General features: G+C 35.9%; 1 protein-coding gene across 4 annotated transcripts in view; it reads right to left on the reverse strand.

Moving 5' to 3' along the window:
- Positions 1 to 22,373, reverse strand: part of POU6F2 (POU class 6 homeobox 2) — a 443,696-nt gene that overhangs the window by 316,107 nt on the left and 105,216 nt on the right. For 3 of the 4 annotated variants that reach the window (XM_060781601.2, XM_060781599.2, XM_060781600.2), the window contains exon 2: positions 20,039 to 20,210. In XM_060781601.2, coding sequence (XP_060637584.2) covers positions 20,039 to 20,210 — 172 coding nt within the window. Of the gene's footprint in view, positions 1 to 20,038; positions 20,211 to 20,953; positions 21,010 to 22,373 lie in introns of those variants that run through there. The other variant, XM_067470177.1, reaches the window with a different exon arrangement.

Here is a 22,373-nt window from a genome sequence, read left to right on the forward strand (position 1 = left end):
CGAGTTGTCCTCCCACCCACCCTGCATGTTTCATGTTGTTGTAAAGTGTTGCAGTTTTTTGGTTATTATCTGTTCGTCACAACTTGCATTGGCATATGGCATGGGCCCTGGATCTGGTTTCTGCCCCTCCCCTACTGGCCAGGGAGGGAATATACGGCTGTTCCCAGGGGTACCGTTTTCGTTGCCCGGTATTGTGCCGGTGGGTCCCCTGTTGGACTCATCTCGTATCAGTCAGCAGCGGGCTGATCGATCTTGATCCAGAACCCATGCCTGGCAGCCAACTCCTTGTTCCTGTAAACAATAAATTAAGTTGTGGCCATGTTTTACTCCATCTATGTGTCAGCGTCGTCTCTGGTTCTTATGGCGGGAGGAGTGTCGCCCATCCACACGCAAATGAAAATTTTAAAAGGACATGTTTAAAATCCATGTGTAAAAACTGTTTACGTAGACCTAAGAGTAGAAATAGGTCTTTAGATGGTTTTTAAATTCATGTAATTGCCAACTACTTTCAAAGTAATAATCATAAAAGAACACACTAAGTATTCATCAAGCACAGACAGTTCCAGATAACACAGGTTAATTCAGAGAAGCAAGACGTGGAATAGTACATCCCATGCTGCAGTTTTCCAGTGGGCATTGGAATAGTAGGTCTTAGGAGGCACCCTAGTAACAGAGAAGACAAAAACTTCGGAAACCTTGGTGGCTTCAGAGCTTCCTTGATTATAAAAAGGTGAAGTAAATGTTTCCTTGAAGTGACTCAATCTATATTCCTTCGCATAACAGAAAAATAAAGTTCTACTGATAAATCTGAGAGACATATTAGAGAAGACAAAATTTTAATTGGGGATAAAACTCCAGGTAACTCTATACAACTCCATACGTATTGGGAAATGTAATAACAGGCACATTATATCCTAAAAATGTTCATCCATGCAATTCCACTAGTGTCAAAAGCAGATATCTGACTGAATGACTTTCTGGTACTCTGTAGTGACACTTTGCACTGCTACCTGGTATAATTTACAAAAGGTTATATTTGTATGAGGCCCTTGGGAAAAAAGGAGACAAGTGCCACTTAGGCAATGTAATACTGATTACACTACACTACAGCGACTATAGCATGTGATCTATGTACACAGAAGAATGAGATGCTTATTCCAATGTGAACAGTTTCAACTTAGAAGAAAGTAACTGGTTACAGCTTGAAGAAGAATGGATATACAGAGACAGTACACATTTATAGCAAATCCTCTGCTATTTTGTGCTATTTATCTCAATGCTTATACTTAGAACCTCAAAATGACTGACATAGAGGAAGGAGAAATGTTAGCTGTCTACAATAGTTAGTGTGTTTCTGAAACCCATAAAAACCCAGGGTTCAAAAGGGCAGAAAAATGCAGAAAAAGTACATCTTTGCATAACTCAAACAAAGAGTGTTGTTACCATAAAAGACTAAGACTAGTTAGTCCCCCTTCATTCCTGAGTTCAAACAAAGTAGTAGCAGCTCTTCTTTCCCCATACTAAATGACTCAGGTCCTGGAAAATGTAGTAGTTCTGGACCATAGGGAAAGCTGAGCAAAGGAAGATAGATGCTTTTGAACTGTGGTGTTGGAGGAAAGTTCTGAGAGTGCCTTGGACTGCGAGAAGATCCAAACAGTCCATACTTCAGGAAATAAAGCCCGACTGCTCATTGGAGGGAAGGATAGTAGAGGCCAAGATGAAGTATTTTGGCCACATAATGAGAAGACAGGAAAGCTGAGAGAAGACAGTGATGCTGGGGGGGGGGGGGGGGGGGAAGGAAGGAAAAAGGAAGAGGGGCTGACCAAAGGGCAAGATTGATGGCATCCTTGATGTGATCGACTTGATCTTGAAAGAGCTGGGGGTGGGGATGGCTGACAAGGAGCTCTGGCATGGGCTGGTTCATGAGGTAACGAAGAGACAAAACTGACTGAACCAATGAACAACATGCATGTTTATGTCACATTACTATTTAGTACAGAAGTTGTACAGTGGATGTATTACTTCCCTAGTAGATATTTACACTACACTTAAATTGTTACAGCCTCCTGACCTTTACTAAATGGTGCCATGGTGGCTTTTTTGTTTGTTTTTGCATTTTTTGTTTTTTTGAATGCAGGGCCTAGGTCTTTCTATTAGCTGCATTTCAATGTCAGAACATCATGTTTCTTGGGAGAAATGAGCAGGAAAAAAGACAGAATAAGATGGAAATAAGAAGAAAAAGTTATGTTTATCTTACAAGTAACTGCTTCTGCCCTGGAATGTGATCCTCTCAAATCTATGAAATGCAGGCTTGAGACAGACACTACTTATGAAGACACTTTTTTCTTTCCATATTATTCTTTTGACATTGCTCTTTCCTATCTGCTTCAAAAGCACCTCATTGTTGCAGAGGAATTTTATGCAGAAAAAACACATATGGACTTTATGGTACAGAAAACAATATTTCTGCACAGGAAACATTGTTTTCTATATAAGAAATGTTTTGTGCCAAAAAGATTCACCCAATACTTCAGAACAGGGATGGAAAGAATTTCTGAAAATACATTCAAAAATATGTTTCAAAGTGTTAAAAAATCTCAACATTACTTCAACTGATAAACATCTTTGCAATTCACTTATTCTTTGAAAATTCACAAGTGGATGTTTTTACACACAAAAAGAACTTTATCAGTTGAAGTAATACATTTTTTGTGAACAGAAAAAAGCTGTTTGCTATGTAGAAAATGTTGTTTTCTGTGTAAAAAAATCAGATGCAAATTTTGCAGTGAATTAGTCCCTGTACATGTTACAGCATTTTCTGAGCAAGTAGTCACTTTTTCTGCACAGAAAATAGCATTTCTGCTTAGGCAACAAAATTTTGTGGTTTTCAAAGATTTTCTTCCAGTAGGAAGAAAATTTGAAATTAGTTGTTTCTTTCTTTGAAAAGGTAATTAGTTAAGAATTACATTCCTACTTTAGGGTATTTGAATACTAGGAGAAAACAGCAAAACTCTCAATGCTCTATTATTCTTGATGAACTTTCTGGTTTTTTTTCACCTGTAATCAGGTAATTATGAATATTCTTTCCATCTCTACTGCATAGCATTGAGTGGAAACTGTAAATACCAAATGTTACATGTCTGAAAACAACTTTTCAGTTATGTAATATCAAGTATTTATAATTTCTATTCCATTTATATTGTGCCACAAAGACAAACCCAAAACAACCTGGACCATGTGGACTAGAAATACCCGGGTAAGGATACCTAAATGGCACAAAGGATTGCATCAAATCCTACATATTATTTCTTCTATTTCTCTATAATGTACTATATACAATACCCCCATCAATCCACATGAGGTCCTTAAGGTTTTTTTTAAATTTATTGTACCCCGCCCCCCCCAAAAAGTAACTACAATACTCACACATCTCTTGTATTTCATCTAATTAGTCCTGTGTAACTCTGTGGTTTTTTAAAAAGGGTTCTATGGACTTTAAGCAAATCTGAAACGAAATAAATAAATAAAATTGGCTCCAATACCATGTCAGTATGCTGACTGTGTGGATCCATTTGGCTAAAAACAAAAAAAACCTGTTTAATCAGTCTTGATATCAAATTGTAAAATGTATAAATAAAATTGTGACCACAATTTCATTTAATATGAATCTTGTCTTGCAAAATTTATCCTAATGTAGATATTTTAGGAGAGAGCTGAAATTTACGCTGAGAATCTTGCCTCTTCATATTATTTCTTCTTCTTTTCTTGCAGAAAATCTGCCAAAATGGTCCTAGGCAAGGTGAAGATTACAGTCTAATAAGGAGAATATATTCCACTGAAATCAATAAGAGCAACTCCCAGGAGTAGCTATATAAATTGAAGATTGTATGGAGGGAGGAGCAAAGCATGAGTAATTTATGTTTTCTGTTCTTACAGTTCTATGTAACATAATAATAGTTGTTTTTCCTAAAGTTCTAGCAGTCAATAAAGAGCTTCATTTAAGTTAAAAAGAAAAAAACTGTACTTTTAGTATTATTTCAATGTCATCATTGAAATAATACACATTTAACACACTCATTTATTGCAGCAACTAAAATGGTGATAGAAAGAAAGAATCCATAAAGTACAATCCTATGCATTTTTATTTAGGAAAAAAAATCTTATAGTATTCAAGTAGGCAGGCCCCTAAATTACAGCATAGGATTGTAAACATTTAAAACATTTAAAACTTTCAGTTAAAAAAATCAAGTACAATTTTAAAACATTGCAAGTACTTCCCTTTACTGATATTTCAGACTTTATGATAAGAGACAGCAAAACTTAGCAATTGAAGAATTTTGAATTGTGCTGGCAAGACAGACAAAATTAATATAGATAGAATTCAGAGACAAGACTATGTTCATCTGCACCAGTATACAAAGGAATCTTGAAACTAACTAAGGACATCTTAAGTTGCTTATAGACAAATTGAAAACAGTTTAAGATGGACAAAAATATATGTGAGTCTGTAATACATAAACCAGAATTTGAAACTTTTTTATATTCTGGGGATGACCATCTGATTGATAAAATGTGTAAATTGTTGCTAAAATATGAAATAGGGGATGAGTAGTTGGAAAATTGTGTAGTTAAGTTCACACAAAATATTGTTACATAGATATTTATTTATTATTATTTATTTAAAAGTTTTATATACCGGCCTTCTCACCTCTCTTGAGGGTCTCAGACCGGTTTCCAACCATAATATCACATACAATTAATAAAACATAATAATTCATTTTACACTAAAACATTAAAACAGCAATTACATTCAATAACTACAATGGTCAGTCGTCACACTAACTCATTGTTCATCATCCTCCATCCATATCTGGCTCACTCGTCGAATGCCTGTCTCCATAACCAAGTCTTCATCTGTTTCCTAAATGTCAGGATAGACGGGGCGGTTCTGATCTCCAGTGGAAGAGAGTTCCAGAGTCGAGGGGCCACCACCGAGAAAGCCTTGTCCCTCGTCCCCACCAGACACGCTTGCGAGGCCGGTGGGACCGAGAGCAGGGCCTCTCCAGACGATCTTAATAATCTTGATGGTTCATAGGGGAGAATACGTTTGGAGAAGTAAACAGGGCCAGAGTAGATATAATCGGAACAATGGGAAAAGATTTGGACAAAGAATTTGAAATTTATATTGAATAATGATTAGAAAACAAATTTTATAAGATGATATATAAATGGTACCTGGTACCAGAGTGGCTTCCTTTTAGACAATTATATGAAATGATACGTAGAGGTATTATAAAAGGCCCAGAAATACTGGACTCAAGTACATATGATGTTGGAAGAAATTATTATGGTCAGGATTATGATAAACCCAGAGTTTTTAAAGGAGCACAAAGTTAAAATCAACATGCAGAGGGTGCAAGGCTTATAGATTACTTTTTGTCATTGTGTGTGTAGTATGTGTCTAGTAGCATGGGTTTGTGTGAGGTTGCAGTGGTTAGGGGGTGATTGCATTAGTTGAGCTCTGTTAACTGTTGTAGTCTATTTATATATATTATTTATTTATTTATTTCAAATATTTATACCCTGCCCTTCTCAACCCCCAGATTGGGGGGAGGAGGACTGAGGGCAGCTAAATATACGAGGGGTATTTTTTAAGTAAGGCCCGTTTTGTTGTAGACACTAGTAGTTCACGCGCATACCGCAATGAGTGCGTGTGTCGTGTACCGGCATGCCTCGGGAACAACTGTGCTCAGTTTCCACTCTGTAGCTAACCTGTACGGTTCTGTTCTGTGCTTTAAAAATGTTTAAGACTATCAACTCACCCGCTTCATGTGAGGTTCGCTCAGTGATACGGTTTTTGTCAGCAAGGAACCTGCCTGCTGCAGAAATTCATTGACAGATTTGTGAAGTGTACGGTGATACTGTTATGAGTGAAAGCAAAGTGCGTAAGTGGATATGACAATTCAAAGATAGCCATGACAACGTCCATGATGAGGACTGCTCTGGTCGCCCTTCTTTGATTACAGACGATTTGGTTATCACAGCAGGCGGCAAGTTTTTATAAAGAGGGTATTTAAAAATTGGTTCAGAGGTATGATAAGTGTTTGAACAAACTTGGCAACTATGTCAAAAAATAGAGTGAAGTATGCACTTTCTGAAAATAAATTTACTTTTTTGAAATAAACTTTCGTTGTGTACTTATGTTCCAACGGACCTTACTTAAAAAATACCCCTCGTATATATATAAATATATATTAAACTAAATATATTATGTATTTGTTTCTCTAGCAAGGATACTGTTTTAATGTTTTTCTGTACATGTTTTCCTTTGTTTTATGTTTGTATATTTGTTTTCTTAAATAAAAAGTAATGGGAAAGGGGGACACATTAGGTCAGTGTTCTGCCCCCACATTAGCTAATTATTTGGAAGGTGTCTATGATGCAGGGAACAGATCAAATGCTACACATTTGAAGTAAAAACAACAATTTATTGAATAACAGATCTCAAACTTCTTCTCTTCTTTAGTTTACTGTGGGTCTTTGTGGGGAGAGGTAATGTCTTTGAAACACAACCACAGTTCTGACTGGATGTCCCTTTAATATGACTTCAATTGGATTGCAATCTGTTACATCTTTGACGTGGTTTTACTTTGTGTCTTTACTATTATGTAGCTTTGGTGTAACTTCTATGACTTGTGTAACTTCAATCTTTGACTTAATGTAACTTGCATAGCTTTGACATGACTGACTTGTGTAGCTTCGACATGGCTATGTATATGACTTCAACATGACATTCTATTTTGTGATTCTTCCACCTTCCTTACTCTTCACTTTCTAATACCACACTGACTGCTTCCTCAAGGAACCAGAAGGCTCTTGATTGAGGTTCCACTCCTGAGAGGAGTCTAAAAGAGACAGAGCAAGGGAGGTTTCATACACAAGGAGGAACAGGCTATCTAGACTAACTCCACAAACTATACATAAAATACTACTCCTCACTAACTAAATAGGAGCTAAACAGGAGTACGCAGTGAGAGATCTTGTGGAGGCATGACAGTCAGTGTGAAGTACATTCACACATTACAGTGTAAAGTAATGTGTGACTGTTGCACAGAACTGATCAGGATTAAACTAACTCTGGGAGAAACTTGAATCCTGAGACAGGATTTGGGCTGTCCCTGAGATGGGTGCTGTGCAGACAGCTGAGTCAGTTCCGAAACAGAATTAGCCTCAATTGTCTTGGCAGTAATTCAGTGCTCCCCAGGTTCAGACACCCCAGGGAAGGGGGATGGCTGTCCCGCTGCTTGTAGTGCCATTGGTGACCATCACCACACAACTACTTATCTTACAACCAGAGGTCCCTGAACAGCACATCACCACTTCTATACTTTTTATATTTCTATTGCTATTCATACATGTCACGTATTCATCATAGCTATAAAATCTGTTCCTGGGTACTTCACTCCAAGCATCCAATGAAGTATCCTTAAGTCTACAGTAGCTTGTGCTTCCAACTTCTTTCTCTCAGCTAGTCTCCAAGGTGCTACAAGATCCCTTTACATAGGAATATTGCTGTTTTATTGTACTGTACAATTTTACGTATTGAAAAATGTTTAAATTGAAGTTCACAAAATATACCGTAGTTTTAAATGTATGGCAGAAATATATAGCAAACTGTCATACATTCTGGATATGGATTTAGTTATTGTTGATAAGCATTTTTTCCTGGTGTGGTATATGTATTTCAATTAAAGAAAATACATAGATTCCTTGTACTTTTTTTGTATTTGTCAATATGGAAGTCTGATAGCATTAAGTAGTTTAAATTATTTGTTTCTGCTCATGAATTCAACCTGCTCATGTGGAAGTGTACTCTTTAAATGTGCACTGGACAAAATGTACAGCCATTCCTACAATGCTGAGCACCTAGTTAAGAAGTGACAATCTCATACTTATTTAATTTTGTTTATTACATGAATTTTAGTATAATGATTAGTGTCTATTTGTTTGTGTTCTTTTGTTTTTGTCTTTTATTATTGATATGATCAATAGACTAATCAATAAACAGATCTATCTACCTACCTACTACTAGGAACTGTCTGTGACTTACCTTAAATTTAGCAAGGAAGATAAGAGAAGATGTTGGCTTCATTTTGGAACCAGGTTAAACCTGGGTATTTATTTATATTTTGGAAGAGGGGATAGTGACTATGGCTTGATTCTAGCCACTGGATGGTTCGGTTTAGGATTCTATTTGTTGACTAAGTTCAATTTTGCTGAATTGGTTTTAGATTGTTTATATTTTTATAATTATTAAATTGTTCTGTGATCTCTGGATACAGTGTGGGATATGTTGTGAGGTCATCATTTGCAAATGACTGCAGCTAGAGGCTGTTTATGCACTGGAATAGGTATCTAGTGGTAATTCTTTGAAACTCTATGCCCCACACTTTCAAATGGTAATGGTTTCATTCTTGGGTGTTTGTGGCTGCAGAGATATAATTAATAACGATTAATAATGCCATATTCTACATCTCTTCAGAGAATTAAGTCGCACTGAATTCCATTGCCTTATTTCCTGGTAGGTATGTGTATAGAATTGCATCTTAAAGCTTGCAACTCTTTGACAAATTGTTGGTGCTAAAACAAGAGCTGAAGGCAATTGAGGGTCTCAAAAGGATGAGATTTACTTTGAGGAAAGGACATCTGGTACAATACTGTTTTACCAATTTGAAAAGAAAAACAATTGACATTGAACTAACAAGTAGCAGTCTAATGTTAAAGAGACAGGTAACGTTTTAAGGGGCTGCATTTTGATTAAAATACTCAAAATACTTAGAAAGCAAATACAATTTCAGTTTCTATAAGGATGAGCTCTTGAGTCAGATGAAATAGAGTGTTATTCTTCTCTCAATGACCCCTGCTTTCAAATTAAATAGGTTTTGTCCCATTTCTGATAATGTCAAAACTGCATCACAACATAGTGAAGGAAGGGATGGCATAACACACATGCACCCTTGAATCCTCGTATTTCACAACGTGGTTCTTAAAGAATGAAAAAGGATCAGAGTACCTTTTAAAAGCAAAAGCAAATAATTTCCTCAGCCAGATTTTTAACAAGAAATATTACTGATGAATTTCTTAATTCAACTTAATTGTGTCTTAAACATCCTCCTACCCAGCAATAGGTGGCTTTAATAGACAGCAATATTAAAATAGTCAAGACAAAATAGAAAAATATGAATAATCTGACAGTTATTTGAAGTTTGAAACAATTAATGCCAAGTGATTCCCAGTCATTCCAGTCTGTTTTATGCCTCTGTCAGAGGGGCTAGTGTATTTCCACATTGTTCATTTACATATTCATAAATGACTAGATGTACCTATCACGCATTGCTGTAGCTAACCTTCCCTCCCTCTACCTTCCGCTCCCTTTTCTTTCTCTCCTTTCTTCCTTTTCTACCTCTTTCTTTTCTTCCTTCCTTCATTCTTTGCTTCCATCCTCCCTTCTCTCTTTTCTTCTTTCCCTCTATCACTCCTCCTTTCATTCTCTGCTTCCTTTTCTCCTTCTTTCCTTCCATTCCTGGTGGTGGATGAGGTTCTCCCCTCACCAGACCCATCATTGTGTCATCAGTTCCTAGCTCCTGCTCTGGCCAGAAGAAGGAGGATGTTTGGTGGTGCTTCTGACACTTGCTGTGTCCTTGCGCAGGTGGGGGCGTGGCCATGGAAGGCAATTGCGCACATGTGCTGTGTCATTTTCTACCTTTTTGAATTTTTAAGTTATTTTTACTGTTTTTGGTGAATTTATGAGTGATGGTCACTCCTTGGGTTAGTAGGTGTCTTGTGGCCAAATTTGGTGTCATTTCATCCAATGGTTTTTGAGTTATGTGTGTCCCACAAACTAACATTACATTTATAAATATATGGATTTCTAACTGGAGCTTAGCATGACTACCCTTCTGGAATATCCCACTGGTGTCATGGGAATTATCTGTCTCATTACAGAGTACAAAAATATCATTTTAAGTACAATTACTTTGATTTAAGTTATGGAGAAAGAAATAAACTTCTTTATTTTATTTTTTACAAATTACCATCTTTAGGACTGAGGGGCAAGAAGTATTTGAGAAGAACCTAACATTCAGCACTAAAGTATATGGCATCCTGGCTTGTTTCTGTTTTCCAATATAGTGTGTGCACACCTCTTTTACATGTGTTTAAGATGTATATAATTGTCGCATTGCCTTCTGATTTGTTAACTGTAATAAAGGCATAATAAACTGTACTGTAATTTGTCCACTTTAAAACAAATTGTATTATTTTACATATGACATACAAGCTTTATTCTACCAAACAAAACTAAACATTAAATATATGAGGAGAAAACTGTAATGAAAATAGTTTAAGTTCCAATGTTACAAGAGCATGAAAAGAGGAACAAAATTTCCCAGATGGAAAGTATAACAGCAAAGTGCATAGGACATGATTATGACATATAGAAAAGTGTTACAAGATTCATGGCAGGCAAAGATTTGGACAAATCTAAATTTTCTTTTTGCTCATCTTTAAATTCCCATAGAGACTGGATAAATAAATATACCCCATTCTCTCCCCCTTCACTTCTTCATATCCTTCTCCTTTTAATGTGTGAGTATCTGATGTATTATTAATCTCAAACTAACAAGGTTCTCAATCTGAGAAGGTACCAGTTCCCTCACAAATTATCAATTCCCTATTCGCTAAGAAACATGTTCTTTTCGAAACAGCATTTGTTTAATTGTAGTCACATAGAAACAAATTATTGAGGATGTTCTTTCTTAAGGAAATATGGCAGGCTATAAAAAGGAGATAATTCTTAGCTATTCATGTGAAACAAATGAAATTTAAAGGTATTTAACTACAGCCGTTTCCCACATTTACTTATGAATAAGAGAACATCCATTCACATGGAGGATTTATTTCTACTCTACAAAATGTGCTCCTGACCTTTCTTCTACACAATTGATGGACTAATCCAAAGATGACTTTATTTTGAATATATAGATTATTTTGCTCTAGTCTGAAATTCCAAAAGTGAATTTCTATGTAGAAATGGGAAATATACTATTTAGTTTGTAGATACAAAACTAATTTTCACTTGTTAATGGCAATTTAGTTGGTGGGAAGTTGTCCAACAACCCCTGATTAACCCCCCCCCCCCGCCACCCCAAAGTCTTTGTACAGTGGCAAACATGCAAATTGTGAATTAGTTCTTTATTGGTCCACACAGAGACATTCTAAAGTCAATCTGCCAATTATGTACTTGGTATTGACAGCTTTGCTAGCAATAGTCATATCTGTTGCAGGAAGGACCAGGTTCTAACTAGTGCCAACATTCTCCAGAAACCTGTGGCCAAAGCTGTTGGCACCTACTGTCTGATCTGCATTACACATGCAATTCCAGAGCAAGCAACTGAAACATTACTCACAGTTGTTGTAGTCAGTTCAAGAGCAGTAGACATGAAGTTGATACCCATTTGCCTACATGGTTCTTAGCCCAGCTAATGGTTCATACATGAGAACTGCAGATTTGTTTGTATCACCCTTTCAGGATCGGAAATAGTGGTGGATATTTGTTATATATCAAATTAAAGAGTGACAACAAAAATATGGTTCTGTACAATTTCGTACACAAATTTGTAATGAAACTAATACAATTTCCTGCTTATTTGCCAATGATTATTTTCTTAGAATGATGTGACTAAAACATCGGGGGGGGGGGGTGCTTTTTTGAAGGATGCAATATCAGAAGCATTCTAAGAAACTAAAAGCATCACCACCACAATCTGATGCCAGAGATATAGACACACACAGAGAGAAAACATCAAGAATGACAATCAAATGTGTTAACATAAAAATAAATGAAGGATGTAACAATGAAAACAAATAGAGTAACAACACGAAGAAAATGTATTGCATGCTTGTAAGGCTACAGGCATGTTAAATTGGAAATAACGACTTGATATATTTGTGTGGTTTACTTCTTATAAACAGTTTTGAGCAGAGGTTGTGAAGATAGAAATGGCAGCATAGACTTGTTAATGGGTTACAAGCATTTGCTGGTTATTAGGCATAATGTTTCCCTCGGCCTACGGAGGACATGATGTTGTACATTTGGCTTTGATTTTAGTTGGCATATACATGCTTATGACAAAAAGCGACAGAGAAAATAATTCATAATTGGAATTTATTATGAAGGAAAAGGAATTTAAAAATTGGTGAGTCAAATATTGTTGTGAATATCAAGCTATCAAAGTTATAATTAAGTTTATACATGTTTCACAATGAGTAATAATTACACTTCACATATAAATATGAAAATGACTGTTTTTTAATCCTTTGAATTGAAGAATTGCTCTTGAACTTAATTATCTACTACAAAAAGGTAATAAGCAAAGACTATCATCAAAATATATTCAATATCTTTTGCTACTATATTCCCTGCCAACTGCATGTTTCACCTGTTTTTGTAAGCAATCCTGTTTAGCGTAATTATCGAAATTGCTGTTCTTGAACATTTCTGTAAAGATTTACATTCAAGACCAAGCAATTACATTATGTTTCTGGTGGTATGCTACATTTACTCATTATTTGTTCATTTGTTCTATTACTATAGCATCATCTTCTTTCAAGGAACTCAGGGGGTCAATTTAGACAGTTGATATGGCATGAAATAATCAAAATAGAGAGAAAGAAAAACAAGAAAGAGAGCAAGAGAAAGGAACAGAAAAATGTCAGAGTTGTATCTGTAAAATAAATGTTTTGGCTTTATTTCCCCATTCAGATGTACTTAGTAAAGTTATATGGAAAACAGTGAGAAGTTCAAATGCACACAACACAGCAAAAAATACAGCAGACTAAAGTCCCACAGAGCATTGGAAGTTACATTTTAATACGATATAATATGCAGATCTATAATATAATGATCATAATGAAAAGAAATCTGCATTTTGAAGAATCATATATAGAACAGAAGTTTTTTTTTCTCTAAAATTTACAAATATGTTGCTCCTGTTGCCAGAGAGACATAAGTTTCATTAAACAAACAGTAATTTTGATTCTTCAATTCCCAGGCAGCCAATTCTGTTTCTCTAATGAGCACCTATATTTCCTTTATTCCACAAACTATATTACTGAGATTGTGCAACAGTTTGATGCCACATCCATCATCAGCTACTTTCATTGCTGTTCAATTATTTTCTTTCTTTATTAGTTGTTGTATGAATAGTGTTTTTAAAAATGTCTGGTTTTCTGAAGTTCTTTAAAGTTCTCTTATTTGAAGGTTTTTGGAGCCCAGTCCTAGATGTTCAAATAATTAGCCATTAAATTTTGTCTGTGTTTTACCAAAGTTGTAGAAAATACAACATTATTGCAGAATTATCGTACACTCTTGTATGCAGATGACTCTAAGTAAAAGCAAGGGGAGCAGATGCTCCTAGATAGTATTTTTTCTCACCTATCCCCCCACCACTGCAAGCTTTCATTCATAGTATATTTAAGTTGTCGACACTCTAAATTGAGACTTCTTGCCCCAAAGTAGTTTTGGAAATGTTCCCATCCTTGAAACATCAGAGAAGTTTCTTCAGAGAACATAAATCCAATGTTTCTCAAAGTTTCCAGATAGAAAAGAAAAATCTTATATAGATGCATCTTGATACTAAAGCAATGCTATGGTCATTACTGGGATCACTGGTAGTGTAAAACTTTGACAACAATAAAGAAAATTCTAACATGACTTAATTTCATTCCGTGGACGCAACTACTTCTCTGAAAAACTGACTATGTCCTTGCCTTGGAACTTAACTAACCATAACCTCAGAGAGCAAGTGTTAATTCTTTTTTCTGTCTCTAAAAATGGTTAGAATGCAGCAATTTCTAATCAAACTGATTTATACCCCCCCCCCCACACACACACACACAATTACCTGTGATCCATATTTTTAAAGCAGCAAGAACTTAGAGCTGGATCTATTAAATTAAATTTCAGACACATACTATATCTGCTGTGCATCAAGAATATGCCTGCTAGGATACATGGATATTTGTTATGTATAATACTGTTGAAGAAAATAAACCGAAGCAGCAAGCTATCAAAAATCCCTTTTTCCTACTTTAGGAGTTGTTCATTTATACAGGACCGATGGACCTGGAGAAGTATAGTCTGATTTGCAATTATTTTCTGGTATGTTGCCAGAAAGGAGACGCACAATAAGACAACCATCTTTCTAGTACTTTACACTGAAAGACATCACTAAGCACATTTCACATTTTGTTTGTGATTTATATCTGAATCTAACATACTTAGATGTTATGATTTAGTGATGCTTCCTTTCCTCATATGTCTGTAGGCATTTTACAGGAGGTGAATAGAAGTTTTTAAAATATATAGTTAGGTACTTTAAGTCCTACTCTTTTCAGTGGGAAAAGTCATGCTTAATTCCTAGCTGTGCTAGCTAACTTCGCCAATGGTGACAAATTTTGGAGACTGTATTCCAACGATATCTGCAGCACCACATAATTTCCACTTATGACATAACTAACATTGACATTTATTTGGGAGTGAGAACTAGTCCAGTGAGAGTCTGGGGCCCACACAGCTGAATAAAATCCCATATTACCTGCTTTGAACTGGGATATATGGCAGTGTGGACTCAGATAATCTAGTTCAAAGCAAATATTGTGGGATTTTCTGGGTTATATGTCCGTGTGGAAGGGCCCTGGGGGACCTAAATAAGACATCCCATTAAGTCATTCAAGGAAGAGCTGATCTCAATTCCCAATGCTATAACTAAGGGATGATCAAGTTGCATTACCATTGCAACTTAACAAGGAACAACACAATTTTTAAAGTGTAAATCTAGCAATTTGACTTACTTTATAGTTACAGATGTACATGCTCCCACAACAAAACCCAAAGCTCTGTTGCCTTCAAGGTGTCTCCCATTCAGAAAAAAACTACTTTGTGGGACAGAATAAACTGACTGGATGAGTAAAACATTCCACATTTCTCAGTACTTTAATCCTGAAAGATCATATCTCCATTGTTGGTAAAGTTTATATACCCAAATAAAACTGAATACTAGTAAATGCTACACTGCTTGTATACAACTAAGGTGAGATCAACTGGCAAGTACCAAAGACTACAGTTTGTTCTCTATTGCAATCACGTATTTTCCTTCCCATAAAACCAAAACCTAGTGTGCAATTCTGATCATGAAAAAGTCTGAAAGTTTACAAAAATGAACATGTAATAAAGTTTGGTTAAACATTAACATTACACAGACATGTTTAACAAAGCTGACATATACAACAGAGGTTGCTAGGGTCGTCCAAAATGTAAATCCCTCGATTTCATAATCAGCTGGTCTAGAAATGAAATATTTTGCCTTACATTTGAACATTATCGATTCAAAGTTTATATTTCAGTTCCAACAGCTAGACTCTCGATCTTGGCATAAGCAGCTACACATCCTCTTGCTCCATGGAAGCCAAAACAGCACTGAGAGCACAGCAACACAAAAAGTGAGCATTTATTTATTTACCATATTTGGTAAATAAATAAATGTTGCCAACTGGTAAATCAAATGTTGCCAACTGTGAACCACCGTGAGTCACCTTCGGGCTGAGAAGGGCGGTATACAAATATGGTAAATAAATAAACAAAGTGAGCATTCTGGGAGCAAAACGAAAAGAGAGGGGAAAGTGCTATGAATTGCAATATATACCATAAAAGAGAAACTGCATGCCACCAGAGTGACAATATTTCCCCTTAACCCTGACATAACTTCGTTCTGGTGTGTGCATGTGTGTGGCATAAAGGGTGGATAATTTTCTTTGGGAAAGGATTTAAATAGAAGGTACTTCCAGGCCAAGACTGAATGTGCCAGGTATCAGTTTAGGACAAGATATCAATCATTAACTCTTGACTCATGAATACAGGAGAATACTACAAAGGCTCTCAATATCCACAAAGAAACATTACACAACCTTTTTCTCTTAACATCTTTATCATGAAGTCAGAGCATATCTCAGACTTTAGCATCTGATACCCTTTCAGATTCACCATCTGGTGGTCAAAGGCCTACAACTAAAAGCAATGATGAGATGAAAAAATATGACAACAAAGATTTAACCAAAACTTTCATTTTGATCACAATCTACATTTTAAGGAATCGTGTTTTGTGTCAATGTTAAATTGAAATGACATAGGTTTTAATGAAAACATACTTATTAATTCTGAACGTACGCATATCTCAAAATTCAGTTATTCACAAATTTCCCACTTGTACTGAATGAAATCCAATTTTACCCACAACTTTACCTGCAGATAATGCACAGTTCGATAGTACATACCCGTCAGCCTGCTTTCAATAATGGGAAAACTCTATGCATGCTATCTGTGTATGAGACTTTCTTCCCTCTTGGAATCAAACAACACAATCTCTTTCTGTGATTTCGTGTTCCTCAACAAAATCTGGATTCATGCCACATTAGTGTAATATAGCTCTTTATAAATATACAAGCTAAAGAAAATACTATTTTCAGTGTAATACTTGAGAATATAAGTTCCTTTATCAGAACTTTCAGTGTTACTTTAAGTGGCACTTACAATTACCATAGCAATAGTTCCTCTGATGTTAATGTAGAAAGATTTGGGGAAAATATCAAATATTTATAAGTTGGTAAGCAGAAGAATTAAAGATTCATCATTGAAGGATGGAACGTTCAGAAAATAATATGGTCTATATGTATATGTGTTTGAGTGTGCAAATGTATAGCCACACATATGCTCATACACAAATCATATACAATAAGGGTAGAGGAAATTTAATAGCTTAAATTCATTTTATATTAGCTATGGAACTATATCACAATGTTTAATGTTTTTGAGAGCTGAATAAATCCAGGATGGCATTCCTGAAGCCTGAAATGCTGTTGTCTTCAATTTCTCTGCCATTGGTGGCAAAGTGTACATTTTGGAGGCAAGCCAAAAAGCTGTTGTAGCCGTAAAGGAAACAAAAAAGAAAGAAGAAAGACTACTATCAATCTTAATCCTGAATCTCTGCCACCTGAAACTGGAGCTATTGCTATTGGAAAAAAGCCAGTTTCCTACTATGTTCTATCAGGTATTAACACATAAAACCATCTAACACTACAATTGCGGGAAACTGTGAAATATTGCAACGCAGGACATTTTGGAAGCTGAGGGCCTCAACCATTATTTCACCTCCTTCTCTTTTATAACAAGAGATACACACTTGATAAAAGAGTCGGGATTTTATATGGAAAAACAATGATAGACAGAGACTCCTGAAATTAAAAAAAATGACTATGAAATTAGACAAATTATCATAACATTATAACAAGAAAAATCAATGTCTTGAAACACTCATAGTAGAGTCCTAATTTTGATGGATTCTTCACTATGATATCACATATTCTCTCTATATGTTTTAAATATGTGTCTGTGGGCATGAGAGGGAAAAAGAAGACTCTTGCCTTCCACAGCTAACATGTAATTCCTTTCGATTTCAACTTTTCTTAAAGCTTACTTGTACAGATATAGAAAATTTGAATTACCAATAGTTCTGAAGGATAGTCAAAGGGGAGTGGAAAGGCTCCCCCCACCCCAAACACTGCCACTAATATCAGTAGGGACACTAATGATTAAGACTGCAACCCAATACACCTTTACCTGTATTTAAGTTTCATTGATCGAAACAGGTTTTCCTTCAGTAAAACCATGCATAGGATAGATCTGCATAGTGTAATCCTCACATAGATAGTCCCACTGAGATCAATGCAAGGCTATTCCTAGGTATGCATATGTAGGTTTGCACACCAGGCAGATAAACAAGAGTTTTCACCAGCTTCTTTCTACAAGTTCAATTACATGCAAACGAAGGACATGATCTAGATGCTGATTTGATAACTGTTATCACAACACATCATATGGCCAAATTAAACACTTTTAAGTTCCAAGTAGTAAACACAATTGAACTGGATGGGATTTACTTTTGAGTAGGCATGAATAGTTTTACCATGCTAAATGGTTAAATCAAAGGGTTTACAAAGTGGTTAAGTGAACAGTGTTCTGATTCATGCCTATATTTATTTACAAATATCAAATTTAGACCAATTGTTTTGAATATTTTTCAACATTAATTCACCTCTTGTAATTCAATTTTATGAAAGTTTAGAAATTTACTAATACTACAAAGGTGTTTTTAATTCTAGCAGTAGTGAACAGAAGTTTTCTACTATGATAAATAACTGTAGAATGCTATGTTGTGAGTTGTTGCTCTTTATTATGAAACTTGCCTGAAACATTCAGCAAAATCAGCAACATAATACTAATATTTTATTTAAGCTATATATATCTCTGTGTGAATTGTCCTGATTATTAAACTACCAAAGCAGAGATATATTATTTGTCTCTTTTCTTCAAATTATAAGAATCTCTGGAAAATATTATTGAAATTGTTTAGATTCTAGATTGTAATACAGGTTTTTCATTTTTTTTAAAAACACCGGTATCACAGCTGATTCCCTGAAGGCAACTGGTATAATTACATGGCAGCTAAATATTCCCAAAAGAAAAGGATTTTTTTTCATGAAAGAGGTATCAATTTTTATTTAAACAGAAACGATAATTTATAATAGGTCTCATGCAATTCAATTATAATGGCTCAGTTGAACACATTCAATAATTTCATTATTTTTGTGCATCTCCCTGTCTCTCTAAAAATGATAGGACCTCTCTTTTGATCAAAATTGCATGGCCCTTTTGCAAAAAATCGTTTTGCTGCTTCTGAGCATATCTCCAGCTCTATTTTCTTAAAATGTGTTTTAAAAGTTGTGTTTCTTTCTCAAAAAAGACACTTTGTAAAACACACAATGCATGTTTCCCATACATGCTTGCAAATTCTCCCGATAAAATGCTGCACGTGGAAACAATTAAGAGGAACTCGTTCCGATGCAATTGCTGTCGAATCCAAATGTCACATTGTACTATGTGGTGCTGTGCCGGCACAGACGTATATCAACATCTATCATTCAAGCACACCCCCGAACACGCTCTGCTCCCTTTTCTGATTAGAGATTACAGTTGCTTGAGTTGTCTTACAGGGTGTCACTGGTTTGAATGACAGATGTCTGGGTTGAAGTGCCCCTGACACAAGTTCTTTTTTTCTTTTGATTTTGAATACAAAACAAAGATTGCTGAAATGCTACATTTTTATAAGCTATTAATACATCACACACATATATATTCATGCAATCACAGAGGGAGAGCTATTTTCCTTCTAAATAAAGACCTTTCCAAGAAACAACACGTCTTCGTTCCCTGCTTTAATTTAGAACACATAATGAATAATTCTTAAACTTGTACTGACCTATTCCAAAAGGTTTTCTAGAATAGTGTAATACTGGATATTAAGAGAAGATAAAAGAAGCCTGACCCCCCTTTTAAAAAGACCTACAAACAAAAGGAAAAGAGTGGAGAACTCTTTAAAATGCTGAAGAAAAGTTTGCTGTGGAGCAAAGTGCTCGGAAAGACCATTAAAAAGAAGCGAGCTAGGAAAACCTGAGTCTTTGATTGTGCTCCCACAAATTTCAATTAACATACTTAATCTTAACAACATCAAACACATTACTTTTCTGGAAAACATGGCAACACTAATACCCAAAAGACAACCACTTCAGCAAGGGTCGGATTGCTACGGTCCCACTGATGTTAAAGACACTACACCAGAAGATGTGATTTGTATATTGCAGCTAAAGTTGACGATACAATGGCATTTCTCAGACTAAACTTTTTTCAGTTGTCAAGCACTCTCTTTTAAGCTGGACAGAGAAAGCATGTGCGTCGTCTTCACACAGCCAAAGTTGGTCCTACCAAATATTATTATCAATGCATCTCCTTTCTCTAGTCTCCGATTCTGTGGCACCAGTGCCGAGGCAACAACACTCCAAACACAAAATACCTAGGCAGACTTACCGAAGAGCTTGCTGGGAGTGTCCTCGTTGTCATTTGATTCCACAGGCACAAGCAGGGGCTCATTCAGCTCGTTGTCTGAAGCAGCTGCCTTGTCCTCACCTCTCAACTCTGCATTCATTTCACTCCGCAGTGACAGCAAGGGCTTACTGACTTGTCCAGCTATCATTGGATCCTAGGATGGGGGGAAAAAGAGTGAGGGGGGAAAAGTGGCAGCTTTGGTGTGCGTATTCTATCTTCCACTCCCTCTCTTTCTCTCCCTTTCTCTCTCTTACACACACACATACACACATATACACACACTCTCTCTCTCTTTCTCTTATCTCTGGCTGCTCCTGCTGTTATTGCTGGCTGCAGTCAAGTGAAGAGCTATTACAGATCCAATGAGTTTTCCATTACTCCCCACCCTATTAAAGCTCAACTAGCATGTGAGAGATTCCGGATGCTTTGGAGAGAAAACTTCAGTGAAAGCTACATACCCAACACAGCTTTAATTGTGGGATGTGCTTCTTTATGTGTGCATTTTTACACCTCTCTCTTTACTTTAATGTGGAAAAGGAGGGGGTGGCTGTCCAGCAGTGCATTTATTTTAAAGCTTGTGAACATCCCAGAGTTCTCTCTCAAAAAGAAAAAAGCATTTTTGTTGGTACAGCACTAATCAAAGGAGAAGCAAAACAGCAATAATCACAGTCCAAATAAATGTTTCTACAACACGACATAGCATTTAAAGAATAAAACAGAAATATTTCATGTAAGCAGAAACAATCAAGACAAAACAAACCTTTACCCTCTTGTCTTTGGGTGCTAAGCTTCAAAAGCCCATAATTTCCCACTTAACGAAAATATACAGTTATAGAGACAAATAATACAAACACATACACATTTGCAAAAGACAAAATATGTGAAAAAAATACTTACAAAATGTTTGCAATCATTCTTGAATTTGGGGCATTATTTTTCCATATTTATGAAATATATTAAGTAATTTTTTAATTAGCTAAATCTATTTTATCTTCTCTTTCAAAGGTTTTGGGCTTTGGAGTAAAACAGGTCAGTTATGACTTCCAAAGAGAGTCATTTGTTTTGCCAATCAAGCAACAAAATCAGAGGATAGGCAAGGAGAGAATGAAAAAAAGAAGCAACGGAACTTGCGCGATCCCAGAACTATTTATTGCTAAATTCATGCCTAAATGGTTCTTATGCAGAGAACAGGTGACCAGCGTACACGTAGGTTGGTTAGCATGTTCCCTCTGCCCATTCGCACATTGGTCGATGGTTGCCTATGGGTTTCTTTAATGTATTCATGTCTGAAAAGTGAATTTGATATGACACATGATAATCTATGAAAATGTTAATCAATACAAATAGTTTAAACTGTCATCAAATGCACTTCTTTAGTCAATACTCATATCGCCGAAAACAATGTCACTGTCACCAGGGTTTAATTTGCACAGCACTTAAATATTGGACTCTGTGCATCAATGCACTCTTCTTCAAATACTGTAGGTAAACACATTTTCTCCCTATTTAAGGCTGAAGCACTCAGTGCGCATTTAGTTCAAGCCGAATCCTCCCTTTTGAATACCTTGATAGGTCCACTGGAGGGCAAAATTAATACTTAATTGAATCTCACAGTCATCAAAATAATCAATACTTTTTTATTATTTATTCTTTACAGTCTGTTGACTGTTTCAAACCTCAGAGGAAATGGACTGGGGGTGAGGATTCATGGCTTTGAAACACTGTCATTTAACAAGGTAATTTTCAGTGGGACATTAGGGGTTGTGAAACATATAATAAAACAAAAATGGTGGCTGATAATAGGAAGAAAGAAAAGAATTATATTTCTGCCATCTAACAAAACAGGATAAATAAAAAAGAAGAAGCAAGTGCAGGGAGAGAGAAAGGAGGGGAGGAGGGAGGGAGAGAGACTGGCTTTTGAAGGGTTTTATCATATCAAGAGCAGAGCTGAGCTTTCATAATGCTGACATTTCTCATCCTGACAATCCTAAACAAGTGGAAAGGATGAGATCGGAGATATCATCTTTCATCACATTCCCCAGCTTAAGAACCAACATGACAGCTTCTCTCCCCTTTACACTGTTAATTACTAAATAAAATACTACTCTCTGTCAGCATTAGATTATTGCAGATAGGAACCACTAACATTACTCTATTGTTGTTGATGTTGTTATTGTTTTTTTAACAAAATCCATTGATACCTACCCTGAGCTTTCCAGAAAATAAACTGAGCTGCTGTCAACACAATTGAAATGTAATGAATTAAATCGGTGATGCAAATTCACATTATTTTGAGATGAAATTGCCAGTATGGATT

The sequence above is a fragment of the Anolis sagrei genome, chromosome 6 (assembly GCF_037176765.1).
Source record: "Anolis sagrei isolate rAnoSag1 chromosome 6, rAnoSag1.mat, whole genome shotgun sequence".
NCBI classification, from domain to species: Eukaryota; Metazoa; Chordata; class Lepidosauria; order Squamata; family Dactyloidae; genus Anolis; species Anolis sagrei.